Source organism: Crocuta crocuta, unplaced genomic scaffold (genome assembly GCF_008692635.1).
Source record: "Crocuta crocuta isolate KB4526 unplaced genomic scaffold, BGI_CrCroc_1.0 scaffold231, whole genome shotgun sequence".
NCBI lineage: Eukaryota > Metazoa > Chordata > Mammalia > Carnivora > Hyaenidae > Crocuta > Crocuta crocuta.
This window is the reverse complement of record NW_027528357.1, coordinates 2,242,154-2,259,454: the sequence shown is the minus strand read 5'-3', so window position 1 is coordinate 2,259,454 and position 17,301 is coordinate 2,242,154. Positions and strand designations below refer to the sequence as shown.

The following is a 17,301-nucleotide window of genomic DNA, read 5'->3' as shown; positions in this document are numbered from 1 at the left end:
TAAAAGGAAGGAGATGCAAGAGATGATCATTATTTACTTCCGTAAGGGAGCTGCAACCATGGAAATGTGGTGGGCTTGAAAACACAACAAATTTGGGGAAAAATCCTGTGTCTCTGCATCTCCCTAGCACATAACCTGGGTTGAGTTACTGCCCTTAGAGCTTCCGTTCCCTTGGCATTCAAACGGACACAGTGACATCTCTGTCGCAGTTTTGTCACGAGGATCTGATGAGATAAAATAAGCGAGAGCCCTGTGTGTGTGCCGTGTAGTAGGTGCTTGGTCCGTACTCCCTCCCGCCCACCCTTGAGCCCTGATGTCATCCTGTCGTCCTATTTCCAAGACAGCAGGACTGTCAGAGCTCCCTGTGGTCTGATGGGGGTGCTGGCACTTAACACATGACAATGACCCCAGAGATTTTTAACTTTTTCACCACATTTTTCCTCATCTCAGCTCCTTCCATCCACACTCTGGCCCTAGGAGGTGGGATGAGCGGGTGTCATTGAAATGATTTAAGAGAAGAGGAAGCTGATACTCTGAGTGAGGCGGCAGGGTGGGGCAGGGACCCAGGGGTCCAGCTCCTGGGTGCAGCACATCCGAGGCGCACCAGCCACCTCTGCAGCCGGCAGTGTCCAGAGCACTAAAAACTGCTGCTTCCAGCGATCCCTGTGATGACGGAAGCCTCTCTTGAACTGTCAGCCAAAAGCAGAGAGGCCCGCCTACGACCCCTAGATGCATGCAGACCTTCCTCTGAATAGATGTGCGGAATCAGCCCTTCGCACAGAAACTTAAGGTCTGACTTCGTGAATGGCGGCTGGGCATTCCCACAGCTGGCTCTGATCTGCTTGCAAGGAGCAGATTTCTTTTCCCCCGAAAGCCAATGGAGTGGATGCCCGAAAGCCAGATTCCTAGCCTCATCACCCACCTTATTCACAAGACTTTGACTCTAAGGGATATTTGCTGGTTTCTGAAATCAACACCACTATAGAGCAGTGTGGCCTGGCTCCCTGAAGGCTAAGGGAAAACATGGTCTTAAGCTACTGAACGAGCCCAGTATCTCAAGGCGATGTCTCAGACGGTGATGCACTCAGTTTCACATTTAACTTTGGGTGGGTCTGTCGGGGAAGAGCCCCAAACAAATCACTTCTAAAATTATGTTTGCCTTTTAGCCCAGGGCTGCCCGGCAGGCCAGGCCTCAGGAATCTGCCTTCTGCCTAGCTGGTGTGCAGCCAGGTCTCTGCCCCCTCTGATTCTCCTATGCCCCCTTTCCCTGGCTTGCCAGCACCGGTTCTGAGCCTAAGCGGCTCGGCTGTATCCCGGCAAGATTTGACCAGATTGTAATTTTCCTTCATGATCCCTTTTCCATTTTTCTTTATAAAAAAGGTATCAACTATACCTGGTTGCAATAGGGATAAAAAAGTGGTAATATAAAAGAAGGCATTTTACCGGTTAAATGCTATATAAATGGAAGGCATACTATACTATAAATGAAATATATAATTTAGCATCTATGATACAGTGTATAAGATTCATGACTTGACTTTAAATGGCCCAAACATGTTGGCACCTAGGTTACCTAGGTATGGTGTAACATATGACTTAATTTGTTTGATAGTATTTGCCGTGATCCAATGGGATTACATAAAATCTTATGACATATCATATTCCTCACACGGAGAAAAGTAGGATCAGAATCCATTGACATTAGGCTATTTTGGCATCCAAAACACCAGCCCTAGATTTGTGATTATAACCACTAAAGCTGAGAGGGAGAAAATGAAAAGTAGGAAGGGGGAAGAAATCTCCATGGACCAGCAACGGGACCCACTGGGTGGGGGCAGGGGGTCCCTGGGAAGGCAGAAACTCCAGAAATAGGTCTGGGGAAAGGGGGCAGCAGGGAGAGGGTCCTCTCGGGAGGAGGTGGGTGAGTAGTGCTCGGCGGTGATTGTTCTCTTACTATTTGCGAAGCCAGATGAGGAGCTATAGGGCTCGCAGTGGCCCCCGTGTCTGCTGATTAGCTGGAGATTATATTGATGATGTAATAAAAATTCACTTTGTCTATTAAGTTTCACCAGAACAATCAGGAGAGATTAGATAAAAATCAGAGGAAATGAATAACAGAAAGGAGGAGGAAAGCCATGAGCCTTACTCCCTGCCATGGTCCCGGTCTGTCTTCCTTTTTTCCTGCCTCCAATGGGGCATGAGTGAAAACGTCCCCACCCCAGCACCCAGGCAAGTCTAGCTGGAAATGTCCCCGACCCGTGCTGTTCTCTGGGAGAGCCTCACATTCAGGTATGACACCGGTTTAAGTTTACGGACCAGTTTAATATTTGATTAGACCTTTGGCGAGGCAGCCTCTGGGTAGGGAATGAGCCGGGGGATCACCCCTTCGGCTGCCTGGGTCCCTCTGGCCCTGCAGCATCCCTGGCCAGGCAGACCCATATCTTTCTGAGTAGCCAGGGACCTGCCGGCCTCACAGTGACTTCCTCTAGCCGGGCTGGTGCCCAGGTCCCCCCATTAGAGATGTTTCTTATGGTTACAGCCCAGGCTCTAAAAGGTCCCTGTACGAGGCACATGTCACCAGAGATGGTAACACATTAATGTCCATTAGCCGCCAGGGACACATCTGCCCAGTTTGATTTGTCAGATCAGCAGGGGCAGGACTTTGAAAGGATAGGAAAAGGAGGTCACTTTGGGTTGGGAGCCCTTGTCCCGGGAAGGTGGGGAGGCCTGGGAGCACTGGGGCTTGGGGTGCGTGGCCTGGAGGAGAGGGTAGAGGAGGCTTCCACATCCCTGCCAGGAGCAGAGCCCCATGACCAAGTCCAGTTCTGCTCTCCGTCTGAGAGCACCCACCCCCTAGAGTCAGGAAGATGCCAGGAGTCAAGGTCTGTGGAAGGCCTATTAGAGGAGAGTTTGCCTCCCCTAAAAAGTAGGCTACAACAGTCCTGTGTTTGGGGCCCCAAAGGTCACCTTATGATTCCTGCTCCTCTGGGCTGGGTTTCTCTCCAAGGAATGGAGGGGCCCCTTGATTGCTCCCCTGCAGCAAATGGACTGCCCCAAGCTCCTGGAACTGTTGCCCATACTGGAAGCAGTTCTTCCTGGGATCTACCAAGATGCTTCCATCTACGAGACCATTGTCACCCCAGGACATATTGCCCTCTGGCCTCATCCCCGGCTGTCTGGCTGCCTGTAGCCGTTCTGGAGCTGAGGGTGGGCACAGAGGAAGGGTGGAGGGCAGGAGAACACTCTGCCCTCCAGAACCCCAGAGTTTATCTCTGGGACATTCAGCCGAGTGAGCCTGGGGGACAATCTGGATGCTTGCCTTGGTGACGGGGAACATAGCCACAGGTTTAAATATTCTGCGAGTAATTTCTCAGCCCGAGTGGGCTGCTGTTGGGACAGCTGAAGGGCACTGCAGCCCCAGAGCGGGTGAGGCCAGCCCTTCTGTGTGTGTCCCTAACTCCCTGGGACAGACTGTAACCTCTTCATCTACTCCTGATCCCCACTGCTTCTCCCTCAGCCAGACTGGTGGTGGGTCCAGACTTATTCAAAGTGAGAAAGTCCTTTGTCCACTTGCCTGAGAATGAGACTTTGCTGCAGTGGGACAGAAACAAAATGTCACGGAATGAAACAAAGCAAAGCAGTGGGGCCCGTCCACAAGCCAGCCTCCCCTTTCTGTCTTGTTCCTGTGTGCCAGCCTTGGTTTCTTCCGTCCCCTCGCCACCTGGGGGCCCAGGGCCAAGCTCCCCTGGGCAGGAAGCCTGTACTCTTATCTGATTACTTCTTTTTTGGGGGGAGGGGGGTTTCTTCATTCGATGCACAGGACATTTGTATTGGGTACTTTCATATTTGCAGATTTGCCATCCTCTGTCACACCTGGTTATTTGGTGGTGGTGAGGGTGGGTCCCCACCTTCCAAGGAGAGGGTTCTACTTTCAGAGTCCCTGAGTTGCATGTTAATCTGTGCCTCCTTGAGGGAGGCCTGTTTCTGCTCCATGAGACCCAGGGCTTGCCAGTGGGGGGACATGGTGTGTCTTGCATGCTCTCCACATTACAGAAGACTGCCTCTGCCCCATGGGGAGATGTCTGGGGGGTATCTCAGAGGCCAATTGCAGTTAGGTGGATGACACCATGCTCTTGCCCCAGCAGGCTCCTCCTCCTGCCCTAGGTGGCTTCAGGGACTCTCTCTTCTTTGCTATGTGGCTACAGCTGTGGGCCAGACTTTTAAGCATCAGCTAAGGTGAGACAGTTCAGAAGGTTCAGGGTTAATGAGTGCTTTGCAGAGAAACTTGAGAAACTAAGGAGAAACAAACTAAGGCATTGGGGGACAATGTGAGGGGCAGACAGGGGTCTCACACCAAAAGGAGTAAGAGTCTGGCTGTCCCCGGGCTCCAGGCCCTTGGGTGTGGCCTGGGGCCCTGCTCAGCCATGCTCCCCTCCCCTCCCCTCTCTGCTATCTGCCATCAAAACGTTGTCTGCCAAGTGACCACTCATTGTAGCCTAAGGGCATGCTCTCCCTACACTGAGATACCTCCCTATAATTCACTGGCCCCTCCTCTCTTTAGGGACCCACTCAGCTGCCCAGTCCTGGGCCTTATCCTTTCCTTCTCTTTCCAGTGGATTTTCAAACTTGCTCAACACAATGACAACAGAATTGACTCTAAAGTAAAATTTACTCTAAAATAAATCTAATAGCTTAATTATTGAAATAATTAAGACAAGCATAAAGAAGGTCTTATTTTTCAATAAAAAGATTTTTTTAATTGGAAAAAAAAATGACGTATGGACATAAGTCAGTACCTCTGTTCTGCTCTGTATCTCACTCTCGTGACCAATGTGACTGAGGTCCCAGCCTCAGCTGGACCTGGGTGGCCCATGGGCCAACGGACCCTAGTTGATAAGTCCTCTGCCTGGGTCTGTTTCATAGGCACAGGGTGGCTGGTGTATGCCTGTGTGTATACGTCCTGTCAGGGCATTTGGATTTGGACCTGTTACAGTCCTAAGTATGGAAAAGGTTCTGGAGCCCAACAGATGGAATTAAGAATAAAACCCATACTAAACAGTAGACTAAGTATTTATTTTTGAAGTGGAGCAAACGTCGCATCCATGTTGAAACTACAATACTTTCTGGGTTTTCTGATTCTCCTCTCTTGTTTTGGGTGGCTCTGTTTTGCTGCTGCCCCAGGCCCAGGCCCAGGCCTGGGGTCCTGCACCGCCCATTGGAGAAGGGGGCTCCCCTGCATAAGAGGAGTGGCCCACACTCACCCAGTGAGGTGTAAGGAGAGGGACAGGGGGAGGGGTTTGCCCAGCAGCTCCTTCATGGGGAACCCAACAGTGACAGGAGCAGCCACTTCCTCCTCAGGCCCCCCCCCTCCCCACCGTGCTCAACAGCAGGAAGTTCTCCCTCTCACCGTCAGATGGCAGGCGACCGCTGGTGGAGAGGGGAGCCTTCCTGAAGTAGGTAGGGGAAGGGTCTAGAGGAGGGGCCTGGCTTCTGGGTTCTTGGCTGTTCTTCTAGAGCTCCTTAGATCCAGGTCTTGGGTCCGGAGGGGATGCGGCACTGTGGACAGAGGACGACCTTGGGCTCCAGGACCCCTCCTCACCACACTCCCTCCTGCTGCAGCTGCACCCAGTCTGGGCCGCGTTGGGAACAAGTCCAGATATCTGGGAGCCATCCTGGGTGGTCTGGGGGCTGTGCTTCAGGGTGTGGAAGGCTGGGCCATCAGCACGGGGAGGGAGCACAGAGACCAGGCAAAGCCCGTGTCCCGAGGGCTGGGTGTAAGCACCTGGGCAGAAGTCTGAGTGTGTCTGCAGCTAGGGAAAAGGAGGCAGGTCAGAGGAGGATAGATGTGGCTTGTTGGCTGAGGCCCCAAATCTTCCTGTGGGAAGGGGTGTATCCAGTCCTTAGAACCTCCATCTCCCATTCCAGCCAAGGAAACCACTTCTTTACCTTCCTTTAAAGTCAAAGCCATCTCCTCTGTGCTTTCAAGGTCCATCTCCTATCATCTATCACTAACCAACCATGAGGCCTGGCCTCTAAGGCAGGCTCCCTTCCAGCTGCCTCCACAGGCTCTGGGAACAGAGAAGAGTAATGACCCAAAAGCTAATTAGGCTTTCCCTACTAGCCCTGTTCCCTCTCTTCNCTCTCCTTCCCTCTCCTCCCTTCCACATGTTGCCAAGGGCTGCCAACGTAGATCAAGAACCCCCCGAGCTGGGGCTCTGGCAGGCAAGGGGGTGAGGGGTCAGGGGCATGCCTGAAGGGAATCCCAAGGCCAAGGATGCAATGGCTTCCCACTTCTTTCCCACGCACTGTGACTGGAGGTGAGCTTTAGGGAGCAATGGCTTTCTGATGTCCAGAACATTCTTGACCCCACCAGACTCTGAGCCCCTGGATCTGCTGCTCTCAAGAACACAATTCTGGTGACTGATTTGTTTGGGCACCTTTTTTCCTGGAACCTCTAAGTTGCATAGTGCACACTGGCGACTCCTGGGGCCAGTATCCCACCACATAACTGGGGATATTGCTTCAGGCTCATGACACCCCCTTGGAGATAGACCTCTTCACACAGCGGGTGCAAGGATGCTCTCTGTGCCTCATCTGGTGAGACAAAGCCAAGCCAAGTATTGATTTGACAGAAAGATACGGATATGTTGGGTGGATAATGGTTAGGGGATCCTATTTCTTTCTTTTCCTGTTCAGAGAACACCTCTCCTCTGCCTCACCCCACTGGAAAGCAGAGGCCAGATGAGGGAGAGTGTTCTCATGGGTCACCCAGGGACACCTCCATTCCCACTGGGCTCCTTCCAGGAGTTCAAGACCATGAAGCCTCTGAGAACAAGGTCCCCCTCTCCCACCATGGCAAGCACTACCAACATCTTCGCCTCTCTGTATATTCTTAGAACCAGTCAATATGATTAATTTTACATGGGTATAATTTCCTGCTGCTGCCACGGAGCCCTCCCAGCCTCACCCATCAGCAGCGACATGATACAGTTTCTGGTTATATTGGTCAACCAAGATATTGATATTATTAATAATGGATATCTATATGCTGACCTTTGTCCACACAACTGAATCACTCTGGGCTGGCTGTCACATTTCTTTAAGAGCTATTGATAAGCCCATTACTGGAAGGGCATGTACAATCTTAGGTGTGTGCTTTTCACTCACCTTCAAGCATCTCCTGTGAGAATCTACCCTTGTCAGATGAGCTGCTATGGGCATGGCAGTGTGTATAAGAAAAAGTCTACATGCATGTGCTTGTGTGATTAGTGTATACATGTGTGCATACACATGTGTGTGTGAATATGCATGTGAGTGTGTGTATGAATGTGTGAGTGAGTCTGTCTTGAACACTAGCCCTTTGAGCGCTGATCAAATAGTCAATTAGAGCATTATAGGGAGGTAGCAGAATCAGAGAGTTCCTACAAATACACTGTGATGTAGTGTTTGATCTTTGGATGCCTCTTGTCTCCTAGGACTTGCGCAGGAGGCTTGGCTTTATAAGGATATTATTAGGTTGATGCCTCGTTCTCTCAGTGTACCTGCCAGGTAAGAGGCAACACTCACTGGAAGCAGTCTGGCCAGAATCAGCCACGGGGAGGGGTGCTGAAGGCCTTGCTGCGGGCTTGACTTTAGGGACATGCTGCTTCCAGCCTCAGTCTCTTTATCTGAGCAGTGGCAGCAATGGATCGAGGCTTCACTTTCTTAAGGGCAGAGAGAGGAGTTTGCCTCTCTGAGAGAGAGCTCAGCCTCTCAACCTTCCTCATTGGAACTCCTGGTCAAAGGAATGCTTGACACACCTTGTTATTTATTACTCACTGGGGGGTGTGGCCTGCTGCCTATTGGAAGGGTTCTGTGGTAGAATGCACACTTTGTGTGCTCATGTGTGTCACGACAGGCACACAGATCTCATTGCTACATCTCTCTGTGATTGCTGCATGGACAGTGGTGTCAGGGACAGTGTCTCTATCGGATCAGTCTACAGTGATCTGTTCCTGTTTGGACCCCGACACACTCACTTGTCAGGGGAGCCCCTCATGTGCCCCTGTAAAGGGAAGCTGGCTAGCTAGAGAGATCTTTTGGATCCTCAGACATAGTGTATGAATAAACCAGACATGGATTAATTAGGTGTGACTGCATCATTAAATTAGAATAATGAACAAACAGCCACGTATGGCATTCAAATTTGCCTAGAACGACTCCAAGGGTTGCTTTCAAGTAAGTCACCTGTCAGTCTGTAGGTTTGGGGGACTCTGGAGAGTCAGGTTCCTGTCCTATCTTGAGAAGTGAATTCTTTAGGCACCACCTACTCCAGGCAAGGACAATCCTTCAACAGACACCCGGACTCCACAACCGAATCCAAACAATGGCTGGTTCGATACAGCATCATCTATGCACGCTTCAGCTGCGAGCATTTCTCAGAGTGAAATACGACAGTAGCACAGGTGCTCAAGAGACAGGAGGGAGAAGTTAAGAGGTGTGAGCAGCGGATGTGAAATGCATCGATCCTGTAATATTTATGTGGATGTGCACATCGTCGCTTGCGCACGTGTGTGCATGGACATGCACACACACACACACACACACACCTTTTGCATTTCCCATGAATTCTTTTTTCTTCTGTTGACTCTCCCCATTTCAGCCAGATAGATTTGAAGGTGAATCTAGTCTTAGTTGTGTGATTTTAGGAACAGCTGAAGAATGGCAGCCCCCTGCCCTCTGCAGACAACACCCCTCAAAATTTCTGTCCTAGGACAGAGAGGCTGTGCAGCAAGAACCATTTATTTTAACAAAGAGGAAGAAGGCAACAGCTAAGAAGGAAGAAAATGGGAAGGAAACTCACTAGCCTCACTGGTGAGCTGTGGGATAGCCTAATTCATGGGGGGCTTTGTTAGTAAGATCTGTTAAGTATCTAGAAACCTTTGATCTGGAGCCGCTTTTAACAAAGGTGATAATTAATTAAAGCAGAGTGTATTGCAATAAAGTAACATTGCGGTCAGTTTATGCGCTGTCCAGAGCCGGCCTTCGGAAGTCTCTGTCAATTAAACTCTTGTTGGAGGCCAGCTCATTATCAATTTTTTTCCCCTGAGCTTTGATCAATATTTTTGGCTGTTCTGTCCTCACAGAACCAGAACTACGTCTGTCTCCATGAGGGCACCCATTTATTTACATCTTGCAGATGGCCACGTAGGATCTGTTCCTGAGCTGAGCTGCTGGGAATCGCTCAGTTTGAGAGCTTCGGCCAGCTAATGCTGGAGGGGAGATACAAGGGAGGATAAGAGAAACCAAATATGGAACAAGTAAAAGGGGAGAAGGTCTGTGAGCATATGGTCCAGAAAACACCCCCTTCTACTTCCAAAGGGACTTGGAAAGGAGGACAGTTACCCTGGGGCTGCCCACCTGGCTTCCTAGTTGGTTCCTGTAAGGCTGAGGCTCAGTCTTTATACCCATCCAGGGGTCACTGGGAACAGGATGAATAGGAACAAGGAAGCCCTTAGGGCAGGGACAACAACTCTGGAAATTCCTCTGTCATCATTTCTACCCTTATCATTGCCTTTTTTCCTGGCATTTCGAACTGCACCCTACATTGCCAGGTGGATTATGGATCTTTCTCTTTAGGCTCCACCTTGCAGTTTGTGAGGGTGTCTTAATAGCAAGGAGAAGAAGGAAAAGAGGGAAACAAAGACTGATGGCCAGAGGGTTGTGATTCCTGGAGAGTCTGTGTATTTAAGAAGGCAAAGGTAGAGAGGATGAATGTGCTTCCCTAGTTGTAGAGAAACCAAAAGGAGGGCATCCTGGTGTCTGCCATACCCTCCTTGCATGGAGGGGAAATGCAGCACTCTGCTTGGAGGGGCTAGCTTGACTGACTTGATCAAGTCCTGTGTGTGTGTGTGTGTGTGTGTGTGTGTGTGTGTGTGTAAACACTACAAGAGAAGAAAGTAGGGCTGGGATGCCAAGGGGCAGCGGGTGGCATAGGAAATACAGTGAGTGGAGGGAATTATCTCTACAGAGAGCTGGTTACTCAGATCGCAGATGGAAGGTCATTTCTAAAATGAGTCAATAGGTGAGGAGAAGCAGGCAGGCATCTGAAGGGTGAGGAGCCGAGGGGAGATGGAATCTTCTTTTAAACCTGGACTTTTGGGTGGGAATATGAGGCAGATAAACAAGAGCACACTTCCACACTTTAACTTAGATCACTGATAAAATCCAAGCTCTGAGTTCTGAGGTGGAGCACGTATGTAAGCACAAGGACGGTGTTCTCCCCACATTCTCTCCTTTTCTCCATCGGCCATCTCTCTGATCATGCATACTGCCTTTCAAGACAAAACTATCCCTAACATCATTCCAGTGCCATTTGCATTTATCATCTCTTCCCTGGATGCACACACACACACATTCATACACACATATAAACAGAAGTCACACACACATGCTCACACCAACACCCACACGGGCTGCTGCAGTATCTTCCCTCCCTCAACCCTCAGGGACCCACAGATGCACACAGATTTTCACACCCTCTAGTGCTCTCTCTGCGTGTCACATGGGATTTCCCTTCCAAGTTCAGAAACGTTGCGTTTCAGCCACTGTCAACCAGCACTCTCAGCTTCTGGCCAGTGTCTGGGCCCTATGACTTTCAGTTTCCCTTTTGCTCTGCCAAGGATTTTGGGCCTCATTTTCTATGACTTCTCCCTGTCTTCTATAGCCTGCCCATTGCACGTCCCCTTCGAAGAGATTCTTCCTGGGTCAGTTTGGAAACAGACCACCTTCTGATGACGTGAGAGGTGTGAACAGTGCTGCATTTTCCCCAAAAGCATCGGAGGCAAGTGAGACCAGCTGTTTTCTCAGTTACGAACGTGGTGTCTTGGGTATCTTCTCAGCATCACTTAGAAGCCCCTCTCCCATCCTGGTATATAAATAATAATAATGAGGATTATCATGCTAACAATAGTGAGAATGGTGGCCATACTCAAGTCCCTGGAGTGTGGCACGATCATTGGGCATCAGGAGTGCCGCTGTGAACCAGCTCTTTGAAAATACTCTCACAACTTTACAATATGCCTACCTTACGGGGGCTCATATCTGTGGCATACCTTTTTGTAATTATGTTCCTCTGGGTTGTTTTCAAGCTGTGACTTTAGTCAAGAAAAGCCTTTCTTTTTGTTTTCTTTTGTTTTGTGTTTGAGAAGTCACAAACATCCAGCCAACTGGAGCAGGTGGAGAGAGTGGAAGTATGCCAAGGGGGTTCTTTCAACCCAATCTAGAATTCCCATTAAAGCTGAGGGGGGAAAAGAGTGTTAACATCTCCCCGTTGAATTGCAGTGGAATCTAGGCCAGCCCTGCTTCCCATATGTGTGGGATGCGCTTAGTCATGCCTGTACATGGATGCATATATACGCACATATGCTTATTAATTTATCTGTGTGTTGATTCTGAGGGAGTCTCTTCAAAAGATAAACAAAATTATGCACAAGCAGCAAATAACCACCAGGCTCTTCAATAAATCAAATATTTCTCAATAATGTTTTTCTTTGCTCCTAAATAGAATACTTACAAACATCTGGGATTTGGGTAGTTGTTGTTGTTCTTTTTTTTTTTTTTAATAGGGGTTGTTACTTTGGTTTACTTTAGTTTTGCAATGATTACTATTGCTTATTTTCTTTAGTGAAATATGGTTTTTTAAAATGTTTTTCTTATCTCATTTTCCATACCTCTTTCTCACAAGGCAAATCTTTCTTTTTATAAACTATAGGTGTGTGTCCAGTCATTCCACCAGCGTCTTTCCCGGGACAGACTGAATTTTTATTTTTTAAAGTATTTTTTTTAAAGTTCATCTTAATTGAGCCGATGACCATGATGATACTTCAGCTTCACTGTCTCTCTTAGACTCATTTGAAAACGGAAATCAGATAGAGCCTCACTGGCTTTGATTCATCTACCTAAGGAAAAAAAAACAAGGAGCCCTCTCGGCTAAAGTCAAGTGGTGGAAACTTAATGTTCTGAGAATTGCTACATCTTAAATGAAAATATAAGACACAGTTTTATGAAGATGGTCAAGAATCACCAAAACAATCATAACACTTGCCATTTTCCTTTCTTCAAGCTGCACCCCAGATCAAGGGGCTTCAGGTACTTCCTAGTCAGGTACCGTTGAAATGAGAGGTTGTGTATCTGGTGATGAGTATATTTTAAAATGATATACTCTCCGGAGCTCAGTCCACAGAAGGTTCTATTACTCTGTCCCCACCCTCCCTCTGGATGTAGTGTGGAAGTATGAGGGGCTGAAGTCCCTGCAGCTCTGGATCCTGGGTTGGGAGCACCCTGGGGCTGCCAGTAAACTAGATTTTGCTCCATGCAGTGGGGGAAAATCTCAATGCAGAGTGGTTACCCAGGCACAGATCTGTTCTGACTGGTTAACAAGAGGGACTGTGATATGGACTTGCCTGTTTAGATTAAAATGCATCACAGGCTCCCGGAACAAGCACACATCAGTAGTAAAGGCTGTTTAAACCTTTGGGGACAGCCCTATGTTTAGATTACATTAATTCATAAATATTATACTAAATACCACTTAAATTGGACTTAAATGACTTCAAAGATAATGCATTATAATATGGCTATCCAGAGAGCACTAGTCTTTATGTCTCCCAGTAACTCAGTCTTTGCTGCCTCCTTTCCTGCTAGACAAGACCAAAGTTATGAATGGATTGCTGGCTTGTTCATGTGTGATCCACCGACTGCGTATATGTGTGTGTTAGCAGGCATGGGAATGCGTGTGTATGTATTTTCAGTCACTGCTTCTGTTTATTCTCCAGGAAATAAAAAGAAGAAAAGAGAAATAAGTGTAAAGTGAGAGAAGGAAAGAATGAGACTAGTGGGTGACCTCTTCCCTACCCCAAGGGAGAAAAATTCTACAGGAAGGGGCAAAATTGGTCCTCAGCTCACTTGTGCTGCTATCCGGGGAGTTTGCCTCTCTTCTCTTTAATCAATAGTACAATGTCTTTCCCTTTGGAGCCTGGAAAAAACAATCTTTCTCAAAGTGCTTCTAATGGGGGCAGAAAAGAAGACTCTGAGTTAGCCGGGAGAGTTTGCATTGAACTGGGTTTTCTTCTTTGGCTGTTATTTCTTTGAATTGTAATTCTGGGTTTTTTTTTCCCCTTTCTCTCTCTGCCTAGGACCCAGATCTCCCCCACCCCTGCCCAAGTGTTTTCTGGTCTCCAGGGGGTGGATTTACCTTTACAGTAATTACCCCAGTCCACAACTGCTATTTGCTGCCTCCCCAGCCCAACAGCCTTTCTCTGATATGGCTGGGTTTGCTCCACAACACCCACCCACTCCCTCCTCCACAGACTCCCAATTTGACTGGAGTAATTGCCTTTTAAGGTTCACTCTACGCATGGCAGGTATTCCATTAACCCTTAGAACTCCTTCCTTCTTTAGTTACCTGAAATGGCAGGTGGCAAACAAATGGATACCCAACTAAAATCTCATGCATTTAATTTAATTTTTACTTATTTTTTCTCTTCTCTTCTTTCTTTCTTTCTTTCTTTCTTTCTTTTTCTTTTCTTCTTTCTTTGCCAATAACATGCATATGCCATCCACACTGGAGCCCAGTATCTTGTCATGTCTCTCAATTTTATCCCAATATGATTCATTAGAAGTTAGAAATTCAAGAAGGGGAAAGAAAGAGCCACAAATGTGCCCTGAAACCAGGCTTAACAAAGGCATGTTTCTATCCTTAGCCTCATGTTGTCAATTTAGAGTTGGGGAAAATCTAGAAGCCAAATACAACCCTCATTCTTCAAGCCTCATCATGCTTTTTGACTTAACAGTAATTAATCACCAATGGCAAGCAAGTAATTTTTTAAGGTGGCCGGAGGCTTATTTTATCAGGATTAGCTAATAAATCAGTCAGTATCTCTGAAGGAGGAGTTCAAACTCTTCTAGGACTGAATAAACCAGACCTCAGAGACTGCTTCATTTATTCAGCTCCCCTGGAGCTTCCAGGCACTCTTAGAGATATTGTGGCCCAGCCTTGCCTGTATAAATCCAAGGGATAGAGAGGCAGGAAGTTTCATAGGGAAAAACATATATGCTTAGGCTCTGAAGAGTGAGCTGCGACAACGAGACACCAAGAATGCCGGAGCCAACGGGCCTGCCTGCCACTGACTGAGACAGTTTAAGGGAAGAATTATTTAGAAAATGAAGTTTTGCTTGTCCTAGGAATTCTGGCCAGAAGTGTATGTAGTATATATATGAGACATATGATAAAGCTATAATATAACCTTCTCTGGCTTCCTGATGCAAATGATGATAATTCTACTTCTTTGCTATAATAGAAGGGAGTCCAAATAACATCAAGAACATAGTGATGATACCAGCAAGGGATCGTGAGAAGAAACCAAGGAATATTGTTAAAGTTTATCTTCATTTGAAATAAAGAAGTAAATAAAGTGCTCCAAACCCGGATCTCTTAAGAAGCTCAGCTCTTCACAACTGTCTTTTACCTCTGGTGGGTTCTAAATTTTTTAACTTTAAAAATTTAAATTATTACAGGAATTGATCATTAAGATGGGCAAAGGATTTCCTTATCTATGCTTTAAAATTTTTCATTATTACTATTTTTAAATCTGGTGACATATTAGGATGACAAAGATTTGATACAAACCTTGATTAGCTTCTAGGGAGCTTGATTGGAAAGGGAAAAACTATAAAGATATAGTTGACTTGAGGGGGGGAAGGAAACAAATATTATTTCAAAGACTGCCTCCTCATTTCACCTTTCCAGTCCCTCTTCTGATCAGACAGACATTTTCTCCATATTGGATAAAGGTTGGTTTGTCTCTCCATTACAGCCCCCACCCTCACCCCACCCCAACAAACCCAGTATATTTCCATTCTGCTGTGTTTTTGTGCTACTCAACATGCCATTAACTTTAAGATTTACTCCTCAGCAGGCAAGCTGGAAGATGCTAAAGCCAATAAAAACTGCTCTCTGGGACTCCAACTATGAAGAGTTTGGAGCTCTGCTTAGTATTCGGATGAAGGGAGGGCTGGAGGAGGGAGGGAGGTTGTGATAGTGAAAACCACTGCTGCTTGGAGAGCCAGACAGCTCTGCGCTCTGCACCTAATGTGCCGGAGGATCAGCTCTGTTCATAGCCCATTTGTGGCCAAGGATGAGGCTGCTCCCTGTGTGTGGGTGGGTGTGCGTGTGCGTGTGTGTGTTTTCATCTTTAAAACCACCAGCTCTAACACAGCATCTTCAGTGGCTCTCCACACTACTGTTTATTAAAAACGGAACGTCCATACACATCCCTTACAACTTCCTTAGCCCGGTGCTCCTTCCCTGCCTGACGATCAATCTCTCTCAGAAAGCATTTAACTTGCCCACACAGCTCCAGCCCAGATTAATCCCCACTGCACATCCTATACATTACTGTTAGAGAGCGGAGCATTGGGCTAATTTCGTCACCCACCAGCCACCCACACACGTTCTACAACTGAACACGTTTGGGGATCTGCTTTAAAGATAATAAAACAAGGAGAAAACAGGCAGCCTGCAGACAATTCTCATGACCACTTTCCTAAAAAGTTGCTGGGTTTTAATTCTTTGATTATTCTGTCTCCCCCTCCCCCAAGCACTCACTAGCAATGATTGCTTCAAGAGAGAGAGAAATAATGTACTATAAGCTCTCTGCATGGTGAGTTTGGGATAATTTAGGCTACACCCTTCAAAATGCATATCTTGCACACACGGATTTTTTTCCCTCAAAGCTCCGCTTTTCTGAGAAGGGGATCATTCAGGCTTCCCCGACCCCCCACTCCACCCAGGGGATGGCTGGTTCCTTGCTAATTCTTGCCTTGGGTTTTGTCCCTCCTTCCTTTAAACATCAAACACCCCCTCCCCCACCACTCACACCACAACCGGATTATTGAGGCACATAGCTCGACAGGGAGAGTTTCTGTTAAATTGATAGCGAAATAAAAATATCTCTCTGAATTTGTCACCTCTCTTCTTTTTAGACGGCTGCGCGCCTGCTACTCTGGCCCGGAGCAGGGAAGGAGGAGACCATCTCTTAATATTTTCAGCACCACGGCGATGGACAGCACCCTCGGTCCCCGGCCCGCTGAGCGCCCGCCAGTCTGCTCAGCGTCCCGGGCTCGGCCGGTGCAGCTGTCCCCGTCCCAGTCTTTCAAGTCGCTGCACCCAAAAAATCCAAGACCCGTTTCCCCTCGATCTTCTCTTTCTCTCCATATTCTGCTTCCGCTCCTCTCCCCACCGCACCGCTTCTATCAGCTCCTCGCCCAAAACCCAGCCTTGCCCCAGCGAACAGCTCCCCACGCACCCCAGTCCTGGTCTCCGCTGCCCGAGCGCCTCCCTCCTCGGCGTCCGCCCGAGGCTCCCTCTCGCGCCGTCTCCCGCTCGTCCGTCGCCGGCCGGCCGGCCGGCCCGCCCGCTCCTTCTCCCCGGCAAAGTTGGGAGGGAAAGGTGCACTCACCTTTGTGCATGCCTGTGAACCTGTCCTTCAGAACCGTAAGCTCGTAGATCTTGCCGAACTCCTCGAAGAGGGGCTTGAGGTCCTTCTCATCCAGGTTGCGGGGGATCTGCCCAATGAACAGCTTGATGGCATCGTGGTCCTTCATGGGAATGGTCGACGGGTTCCCCGGGCTGTGGCTTAATCCGTTCATGTGCCCGGCGCTGCCCGGGCTGCTGCCGAGCCCGTTGGTACTGAGGCTCGCGTTGTCTGCCTGTCCGTTTGCTAACGTGGCCATCTTTATATACATAGAGAAAATCTTCTTTCCTTTTATTCTTTCTCGCTCGCACTCTCTCGCTTTTCTCCCTCGCAAGCTCGCTCGCGCTCACACACGCACACGCATACACACACTCGGGTTCTCTCCCCCTCGGTTTCTCTACACCTCGCTCTCCTCTCGCTCTCTGCTCTCTCTCTTTCTCCTCTCTTCTCTCGCTCGCTCGCGCTCGCGCTCTCTCTCTCCTCTCCCCGCTCTCTCTCCCTCCCTCTCTCCTCTCTCCCTCTCTCTCTTTCTCTCTCTCTCTTTTCCAGTCTGATCTGATTTTTTTCTTTTCTTTTTTTTCTTTCTTTTNCCCCGGCTATAAATAGCGCCAGGCGCATGGCTCTTCGGGAGGCGCTGAGATTCCGGGCCCGGCGGCCGCGGGGAGCGGGTGCCCGTTAGGAACGGGGCTGCTGGCCTCCTCTTTGCTTTTTGGGGGTTCTTTTCTGTAATAGCAGCAGGTGCAACTTTTTGTATTTTTAAAACATTGATTTTCATTTTCTTGTGGGT

The 17,301-nt window shown here is 48.3% G+C and overlaps 1 protein-coding gene and 1 long non-coding RNA gene across 2 annotated transcripts in view; both read right to left on the bottom strand.

The window, feature by feature from the left end:
• CELF4 (CUGBP Elav-like family member 4) overlaps positions 1 to 17,057 on the bottom strand; it is a 285,465-nt gene extending 268,408 nt beyond the window's left edge. Inside the window, exon 1 of the mRNA XM_077753849.1 lies at positions 16,500 to 17,057. Coding sequence (XP_077609975.1) covers positions 16,500 to 16,785 — 286 coding nt within the window. The 5' untranslated portion in view covers positions 16,786 to 17,057. The remainder of the gene's footprint in view (positions 1 to 16,499) is intronic.
• Positions 5,053 to 7,536, bottom strand: LOC144223090 (uncharacterized). Its single transcript, XR_013332564.1, has 3 exons — positions 7,168 to 7,536; positions 5,408 to 5,556; positions 5,053 to 5,233 (listed from the first exon to the last, which is right to left on the bottom strand). It is a non-coding gene; the product is annotated as an uncharacterized LOC144223090 (long non-coding RNA).
• Positions 17,058 to 17,301: the final 244 nt, after the last annotated feature.